Here is a 9909-nt window from a genome sequence, read left to right as displayed (position 1 = left end):
AATGTGAAAATGAAGGTCAAATCCTGGATGGTGCCATGAGGCTCCTGGCTTATTTGAAAATAAGCATCTGGCTGGGATCATCTGACCTCAGTGCTCTTTCCTGCCCAGGCAGGGGGTTGGACTCGATGATCTGCTGAGGTCCCTTCTGACCCTAATATCTGTGAATCTATGAAGTTCCTGGGAGATGACAATGCTTGGTGCCTTGTAAGGTGGGGAAGGATGCTTTATACCCGGGCATGTAGGAAAGTAATGCAAAGAAGATCCTTCTCAAGGAAGTGTTTGATTTGGTGGCTTTGAGTGGAAACCATCAGGCGGGTTTCTTTTGCTTCTGCATGAAACTAGATGATCTTTTCCAATGTGTTTCTCGACTAAGACTTTGGAGGTAAATAAGTGGGGAGAAGGAACACTAAGTTTTGAACCCCCTTCTTGACACAGCTCTGTTTCGGTTTCTCCAAAGGTTTTGTCTCCTCTTTCTGACTCCATTCTGGCAGAGAAGACGGTGACAGTGCTTGATGACAAAGTGACTATCACGGACCTGGGAGTCCAGCTAGTGGCTGGGCTGTCGCTCTTCCTTCAGCCAAGCGCAGCCAGCAGCCGAGCTATCGTTGCTACAGCCATCGCCCAGGAGCTGCTTCATACTCCTAAGCAGGTAATGTGCACTTGGCTCTTCACCGTTGCCGGTGTATTGATGGGTAGATCTGCATCCCGCCATCCTTCAGTTCCAGCCCTGATGCATGCCTGTAGGCCTGTCTCTACACAGGGACCGTGGGGAGTTGGCCTCTCTTGGTCCCCTCTGCAAATTTAAGCTTGACCCTCAATAAAAGGTCCAAAGCCAAACAGTCTCGTTTCTCTCCTGGCTTTTAAAACAATTCCCTTAAATAATGCAATCTTTGCAGCTAGCCCCAGCCTTTATTATACTCTCTCCCAAGCTGTTCATGAGCACCGGTCCCCGCTTGCCACGAGCCTTGCTCTTGTTTTCCATGTCACAGAGCAGGAAGCTCTGAGCATCGCAGTGATTTAACATTTGGAAGCGCTGTAAAGTAGCAGGGGGAGAAAGCTGAGTGCATTCACTTTCCTGCTGGAGCCGCAGCAGACAGCCAGGCTCCTCTCTGCTTTTATTCTCCAGGTTGCCTCATTTGGGTTACTTGTTCAGCTCATTAGGGCACTGGTGTGTTGATCCTGCCTAATTTAAAGCCTGCAAGTTTCCATCTCGGCTGAGGAGGAAGGGCATCAAGGAATGTGTTTCAGGTCACAAGCCCTGTGGGTCAGAGGAATGGCAAACAGCATCCAGCGAAGGCACAGAGCTGCTGTAGAGTAGATGAAAAACAAGGGGGTCAGCGGCAATGGAAATTGTAAAGAGCTGCCCGCTCAATGTCGATGGCTATCATGCCATCCTCAGCTTTCACAGACCCTGTATTTCATCTCACATAAACAGGAATGAGCTCAAGTCAGGTTTTACACCTCATTTTCATGATTATTGCTACCTAATTTTCTGGAACGCAAGAATAATTGCGAGTGTTTTTACAACTTGGTAGTTAGTGGCAGGACGGCATCCCAGCTAGGAGAAGGACATGCTGCCCATCTGCCTAATTTACTTCACCCTCAAAGCACCTCAGTCTTATGCAATTAGCCCATTTATGTCCTTCTTCAGGACTTCCTTTTGCTGTCCTCAACAGATGCAGAGACTGCAGTAGCAAAAGCTAGAAACGAATCTAAAGAGCACGAGGCCGAGTGGCTGACTAGGTCATACGGCTGGTAGAAAATAAAACGGCCTGGGTAACCAGAGGGGATGCACATTTGAGCTAAGTGAGCAGAGACGTTTACCAAAATCGGTTCATGATATACGACAACACGGTGTTTCAGGACCAGCAGTGCACAGTGGGACATGCTGTGTCACGTCCTGACACACTGGCAAATAACGTGTAACCGCAGCCAACACGTTATGAGATAACACTATTTATAACAGTAATATACAGCTGGAAAACTAAAGTGATAATTAGTTCTAAATAAAGTTTTGAAATGAAATGCCAGGTCCCGTCCTGTCCTGTCCCATTCCCAACCCCCTCCTGAGTGTACTTTTGCAATAGGAAATGTTTTAGTCGTGCAATCTTTTTCCTGGAATATTTTGTCACAAGTTGCTGTTATTCTGGGAGCTTTCCATTTATTAAAAGTTGGCTTTTCACAGGGAAAAATGTGCGCCAAAAATTTCTGGCCAGTTGTGTTCATTCCGTTTTTAAAGGAAAAATCGGTGCCCTAAGAGAGGGGCCTGAGCATCCCCCGACTGTAGTGTGCTCTCTTTCAGCCCAGAGCCACAGGCAGCAGCTCTGCACCTGGACAGTCTTGGCTTTGGCCTTCAGGGGATGGAGAGCAGGCACAAAAGGCAATTAGATCCCTAATTCCCTCTATGCCTCTAAAAGATTTCCCCCTGTGGACTGTTTTTTTTTTTCCTAATTAATTTGCACACTCTTCTGCCTGAACCCACTTTGTGTGCTGGAAGTAGGTGATTGGAGCTTGTACTTAAACCTGGAAAGAGGATGCTGCACTTCTCAAGGAGTTTCATCTGGCTTCAAATTGTAGGGTAAAGTGTCCTGGTAATTTAGTTGGCAGGGAAAGCGCAGGGGATCAAATAAGTTGCTTATGTATCAGGAAGAGGCTTTTTTTATGCAAATGAAAATGGAAAAGTGCTTGGGAAAAATATTTCCCAGAAGTGCCTGGTGATACTGGAGTATAGGTTGTAACCATGTTAGTCCAAGGCAGGGACGGGCAATTATTTCAGGCAGAGGACCGCTAACTGAGTTTTGACAAGCCATCGAGGGCCGTATGACAGGCAGCCGGGGGCAGATAAATATTAATTTTCTAAATTTTTTAGGGGCCCCGTGGGCCAGATAGAATGGCCTGGTGGGCCGCATCCAGCCCATGGGCCACATTTTGCCCACCTCTGGTCTCAGGACAGAGGCCTAGATTGATTCATAGATTGATTAATTCATAGATTGATCAAGCTATAGATTCATAGATTGATTGTAAGGCTGAAAGGGACCTTGGAAGATCATTGGGTCCAGCCCCCTGCACCAGGCAGGAAAGACAGCTGGGATCAGGTTCTTTGAGTAAAACTGATACTTTTTGTTAGACCAACTTAAATAGTTGGAACAATTCTTCTTAGCAAGCTTTTGGGTAAAATACCCTTCATCAGGCCAAGGAAGCACGTGCACTTGGTGTGCGCTCTTCCTGGATGGCAGGAATAGTAAAGCAACCAGAGGCTGGGCTGCATGCAAGAAAGGCAGACAGTGAAGATGTAAATTGAGGTGTCAGTGGGTGAGTCAGTGGTGATACTGGATATATCCATTGTGACAGGATCTGATTTTCAGAGGCGTTCTACTTTGTTTAACTAAGACCTACGTTACGGTGTCACTCGTTAAGCAGCCAAAAATTGGGAGACTCCAAGTACTATTCACACGTTATTTGTGTTTTTTTCTCTCTTGCATAAGTTGCTGATGCAAATGTTAATGGTGACATTCAGAGAGAAAAAAACCACCTTGCCATCTTGGATGAGTGGGGCGGGGATTATTTTTCTCAGAAATAATTGATTCCAACTTAACGTTGCCCCTGTGCAAGAAACAGTTACATATCCTTAGTCAAATACTTTCATTGGTTCCATTTTGATGGCTTCTATAGCCAAGTATCAGTGTAGATTAGGTAAAGTCCCTGGGTAAATGCTCTGGCATATCAATACTGTTCCTAATAAATTAAACAGGATAGGCCCATAGTTCATTAGGAAGGCATGACTCCGTATTAGGTATTGTGCTGTAAAAAATCCTTCATTGTCACATGAATGAATTGAGTGTTTCAGCTATGACTTTTTTTTTTAATGAAGATGAGATAAGTTCCTTGAGTGCAATAGCAGCTGTAGTTCTGCAGTGAGTAATGGGAAGAGGTCAAAGTACAAATTCTTAAAAGTTGGCAGTGTACCCAAGTACTCAGTGACCCAGAGAAGGTAAGCAAGGATTTTTTTAATTTGGATATTAGGTGAAAATATCTATTGACTAAATTAATTATCCAATCTGAGCCTGTGGGAGGCGGTATACCCACATCTGTTATTGAAACGGGGCCTTGGAGAACCCAAGCTGGACCACCTTGGACATGCGTTGCTGAAGATTTGGAGGCCGGAGCTATGAATGATCTATTGTTCATGTCCATCTGCTGAGGTAGCCTGCTATCCCATTTGGCCTGGGGTATACTGTTGGCCGGACACGGCCAGTCTCCAAGAGTTCCCCTCTTCCAGTTGTCAAGGAAAGGAGACCCCCAGTATTTAAGCATGTTTTCTCCACTGAGTGGGCATTGAGGACTGATGATTTGGCCTCCTTTGAGGAAGAAGCCTGTAGTTGTGTCAAAATCTACCATTGTGGGATATAGCATTTGGCTTAATAAGTTGAAATGGGAAAATGGATAAAATAAAAGAGAGTGGGTAGAAAAAAAAACATTAGTTAATTGCTGCGCATGGTCGTGTATCTTGCAGCACTACTGGGAAAGTGCAGAAATCTCCTTAGGTAAAATGACTGTCGCCTGTTTTTCATGCTCTGCTGCTGTGAGATGATGTCGGCATGTCCGGTTCCCTTCCTCAGGGCATGCTTCATCTTTCCATTCATGCGCACAGCTTCTGTCAGCGTAAAAGCCAGGAGCCAACCCTGCAAGGTGCTCAGTTTCAGGGCATTCAGATCCCACTGACTTGGGTAGGAGTTGAGAGCAAAGGAGCAAAACAGGTTGGGGTTGCTTACATCCCCCTAAAATACAGGTTGACCTGATGCCATTCTGCTGCACCAGTTGCCCTCTGTCTAGCGTCCTACAGCCGAGGGGGTTCAGTAGAGTCACAAGGTTAAATAACAGCCATTGAGATCCTTATTGTCCACTTATGCTGAGGTCCATCGCACCATTTTGGCAGTGCAGATTACAAGGAGATGATACTTACACCTACTTACAACCCTGTTACACTACAGACCAGCGCAATAAAGCCTTAATCTACATTTCAACACCCTGATCCCATGAAAAAATGACTGAGCAAATAGGATCTGCTGGATACGAGTGTTATTTTTACTTTTTCTCTCTTGGAAGGAGCACGGTGCTTGAAGCGGTTGCCCAGAAATCCCATGATTTGCCGTCGCCTTTGATGACCCAACACAACCAAGGACCATCACAAGCAAACCAGGCACTTTGTGATTTATTTGCAAAGGATCGTTGAATGCATGTTATGTTATGAGATGCAGTCAGCTCTACATACTGGCCTGCATCTACATTTCCCACACTCTACATTTCAAGGCCAGGGGAAACAAATGGGCCATGCAGCCTTCCTTGAAAGCCAAGCAAAAAGGCCTGTTTGTGGTATCTTTACACTGAGGGTCATTCTGAAGTAGCCCGAGCCACATGAGCCTTCGCACTTACATATTATCTGGCAGCTGCTGCACATTGAATTGGTCTGCCCGCTCCTTCTGTTCACAGTTCTAACTCTGCGCAATAGAAGTGAGATGCAGAAGGGTTGGGAATCAGCAGCAGGGATTCGTAGGATTGCTGCTGGCAGACGTGCTATGTTTGCAGCCTGCCATGCTTGCAAACATACTAGGAGAGCTTCTGCCCTTGGGATGGGCTGAGCTGCCGATGGGGTTTTTAATGTAGATGGTGTGTGTGCATGGGATTGAGGGCAGCCTTAAGGTTAATCCTGAGATACAGTATTTCAGACTGGGACAGAAGGAGATTTCAGGGTCCTAGGACTGGAATGGAGACAGGTCTAGCGTCAGCAGTTCTGCTGCCACTGATGTGCTCAGGGGGTTGTAATTAGACAGGAGACATCAGAGACTTCAACTAGGCTGTTCCCCTACTGTTTTTAGGGCTTTAAAGGTTAAAACTGCCACCATAAAATGGACTTGGAGCCTCACGGACAAATGGGACCGGTCCTAAGGCATGGGTTTCATGTGTTCTCGATAGGACGTGCCTTCATCAGCTCCGCTTTCTGAATCCAAGTTTCCTTTGCTAGATTCAACTTGCCTGAATACACACATTTAAGGGACGGTAGCTCTTGTGCAATCAGGTAATACACAAATTTTGAAACATCTGGCAATAAAAATGGCCTCAGTTTTGATCAGTCAAACATAAGCCCTACTGTTCATGTGAGAGGCAAGGATTTCTTAGGGTGACAACTTTTATTGGACCAGCTGCATGATTGGGAGAGTTGGGCAAGCTTTCGAATGCGAGACATTCTTTCCTGTGTAAGTTGTCGCCTGAAAACTTGCTAATTTTTTCCCCCAACTATTTAAGTTGGTCTAGTAAAAGAGATCAGACTCACCCAAAAAACCGTGTCAGACATTCTTTCACGCACCTTTCCCCCTCTTACAAGACAAGTCCTCTAATTACAAGAGGCAGGAAATGAGGGAGAGAAAGACATTTGCAGGTTGGAAAACACAGGCTGGTTTTATAATGCAGAATAATCTGTCAAATGGCATCCTTGGGCTCACCACCAAATACAGAGAGATGTGGTTCTAGGCCAATTAAGGTGGTAGAGGTGCAGATGGTCAGCATAAGATCAAGGGGAAAACAGGCTGGGAACCTGGTTACGTGGCGAACAGATGAGGAGTTTGGAGGAGAACATGAAGAAAACCACAAACAGAAAGTGTCTGGATAAAGGCAGTTCTTTGTGTGCTTAGGAAACATCACATCGTTTGGAAATCAAACACCACCCTGGGAAGCAAATTCTTCAGCTCTTCTGAACGAGGCTGTGCTGTCATTAACAATGATCTCATGTGCGGGATCGGGCTCGCCTCCCATCTTCCTAGCGACCACATAAATCATCCCATCTTCCAGGAGACATCGACAGTAATGTGGATCGTGGTTTATTGGTTTACAAAGAGCAAGATGGAACGAACGGGGATGTGAGCGAGAGGGAAAGTGTGGGGAGAGAAAGAGTGAAAAAGTAGCTAATGGGTAATCTCTCAAACTATTTGTTTATGCTTAATAATTAATGAACACAGGCATTTGTCACCTCAACGTGCAGGCATCGGACTAGGGCAGCAGCTCTGCAGATAAGAAGACTCCCATCCATCTTCATCTGTTGATAGTAATTGGAGGACCTTGTCAGAGAATCAGAGGGGATTTATTGATGCGGTACATAGGATTTGCAGAAACAGCTCTTTGAAGGACACGGCACTAAATCATTTCTTTTTTTTTTTAAATTTTTTTTTTTAAGCCTTTCAGAATTTCTAATCATTTGGGAAACTCACTTCCTTCCCCTGCCTTCAGCTTGCCTTTAACAAAGTGAATGCATGAAGATGATCTTTTGCCAAATAGAATATTTGGGCTGATTAAATGTATTTGGGCAGGTTTGGGGATTCGTTCTCTCTTGCTTGTTTTTTCCCCCCTTTACTTCAAAATATCTATGATCTAACTGTGACAGCTTTGTGTTCGATTGGTTCTTCTTATATAGGACCCCTGAAAAAAGTGAACACTGACTGAAAATAGTAGCTGGGCTATATGAGGCTGTGTTAATAAGAGTAAAACACACTTGCGTGCCTAAATGTCAAATGACAGCTCGTCGCCAGGGAATGCGGACTTGTAGAGAGCAGGCTGGCTGCACTCCCTCTGATTCAGTTAGTCTGCAAGGTGCACGTCTATCCTGCCTTTTGTTATTGAAGTCGGCTGCCACGTCTAGAGTTGTTTGACAAACCCTGGTTTTGGTTGTTTCTAACTTGGCCAAACCTATAGCATTTGAGCTGAAGTTTTCCATCCTGGGTGTCTGCTTTGGCCTCATTTTGAAAAATTCAGTAAAAATAGTTCAGCCATTTCTGAGAATGAGAATAGGGAGAAAATGCACTATTTTGTGAAAAGATGTTCACAACTCTTTCTTTGAACATCTTCATCATGGATGGGACTAGGCGCCAAAAAGAGAGACGGGAACTAAACAGGTGCTTGTACATGTGATGGGGATTTAGCCCCCTAAATTGAAATGGTGGGTTTTAATTGTGCCAGTTAAAAACCCACCATTTCAATTCAGGGGTTTCCATCACTGTTATGGTGAGGGGCCCAATCCCTTTTTTTTCCCCCGCATAGCCTGCCTGCATCTCCCATGGCTGGGGGACGAGCTGTCAGTGGGCCAAATTGCCCCTGAGCTGCAGGGGCCCCCGGTCCTTCCCTCCATGGCAGCAGCATCCCTTGGGGCTGCCCGGGCAGGCAGGTGCTACCCCAGCTCAGAGGCAGCACCCAGCCTGATCCAACTTCCCCAACCCCAAGCTGGGGCAGCATCCAGCCTGCTAGCAGCCCTCCCAGACAGCACTGGGGGTGCCACTGCTGCAGAGGGAAGGACTGGGACGCCCCGCAGCCCAGGGGCTGCTCGGCCCACCGGCTGCTCACCCCCCGACTGCAGGAGACGCGGGCAGGCTCAGTGGAAAGAAAAAAAAAGAAGGATCAGGCCCCTTCCCATTTCTACCTTCAGCCCACCTCTCCCATGGTAGGGGGCCAGTTGTCAAAAGGCTGCAACGTGACAAATAGCTACATTGCAAACTAAACTACATGCAAATGTGGTTTAGTTTGCAACATAACAGACTCATTTAAATCATAAAAAAGCAACCCTGCAGGTGTACAGCATGATTCAATTATACCACAAAAATAGACAATGTTCATCACGTATACAAGAACTCTAGGAGTCGGAAAGAGAGACTGAAGATGGATGAAGAGTCAAGGATTTGTGGGCGAGTTGGTCGGGGAGACTTGTGCTAAGAACTGGAGGAACGAGGGAGGCCGAGAAAGAGGGTAGAGCCAAGATGTGGAAGGGAGACGGGGCTTTCCCGAAAGAGAGACTGGGAGGAGGAGATGGGGGAAAGTACCAGGACTGGACAATTAAGACAATTGAATGTGAATCTGCAGAGTGAAATTCTGTCCTTGCCCCCGACACAGCATTCCCGTGCAATACGGGGAAAGTCACATAACCCAAACTTTTCACAGCTGGCCACCAATGAGATGCTGCTCTTTTTCGGGGTCCATGATTTGAGACCCTGATGTCTGATTTGCAAAAGCAGCGAGCGTGCACAAATGCATAAAAGTGACCTGGAGGACTGTGAACATCTGGAGCACTATATGATGTGGCATTCGGGGAAGAATCGGGTCCTAATTGTCTCTGGTTGACAAAGTCAGCGAGCCCTTTGACCTCAGTCACGCTGTTCCTCAGTTTCCTGTGTAAAGTGGGGATGAAACTGTTATTTTCTTGTGAAAAGGAACACTTATCAATCACTAGGGCATTACACTGATGACCATATAAGATGTAGGTACAAAATAACTCAAGAGCTTGGCAATACTAGAAATATGTGGTGGAGAGCAAGGACAGTTTTTGGACTAGGGCTTTTTGGTAGCTGTGATAAACCCCAAGTACTAGGCATGTGTGCTTCCAGGACTGAGGCACTGCTTTCTCTCACCTACAACAAAAATATTTCCTCGTAACTGTAGTCAAAAGAGGGAGATGCCTCATTGGAAACTAATTGGTGTGAAGCACATTGGCTGGAAACATTCAGATCTTGTTCCAGGGTCCTGTGCAAGACGGTACTGTGAGCCTAGCAGCTCGGGTCACGTGAAGTTTATTTGGGAAATGGCGTAGAGAAAAATCAGACGGTGGAGGAAATTTTTGGAAGCTGCTTGTCAGGTAGAGGACCCCCACTCCTCCCAAAAACTGCCCTGAGCCCCAGGCATTTGCCTTCTCTGGCACTAAACAAAAATAGCCTCCGAGATGGGGCAGCTCCATTTGAGTCTGAAACTCAGCTCTCAGTCTTCACTGCAATTTAATGGTACCATTTTAACAAGGGACTCACAAGCGTTGGGTTGTCCAGGGCTAGACCAACATGCTGGTAGGATAAATAGTACAGGTACTCATAGGCGCTGACT

The 9909-nt window shown here is 46.1% G+C and overlaps 1 protein-coding gene across 1 annotated transcript in view; it reads left to right on the top strand.

The window, feature by feature from the left end:
• LOC109290496 (transmembrane protein 132C-like) overlaps positions 1-9909 on the top strand; it is a 178436-nt gene that overhangs the window by 157801 nt on the left and 10726 nt on the right. The window contains exon 7 of the mRNA XM_019507099.1: positions 458-649. Coding sequence (XP_019362644.1) covers positions 458-649 — 192 coding nt within the window. The remainder of the gene's footprint in view (positions 1-457; positions 650-9909) is intronic.

This window comes from Gavialis gangeticus, unplaced genomic scaffold (genome assembly GCF_001723915.1).
Source record: "Gavialis gangeticus isolate Ggan-Ray unplaced genomic scaffold, GavGan_comp1, whole genome shotgun sequence".
Classification (NCBI taxonomy): Eukaryota; Metazoa; Chordata; order Crocodylia; family Gavialidae; genus Gavialis; species Gavialis gangeticus.
This window is presented reverse-complemented; position numbering and strand designations above follow the sequence as displayed.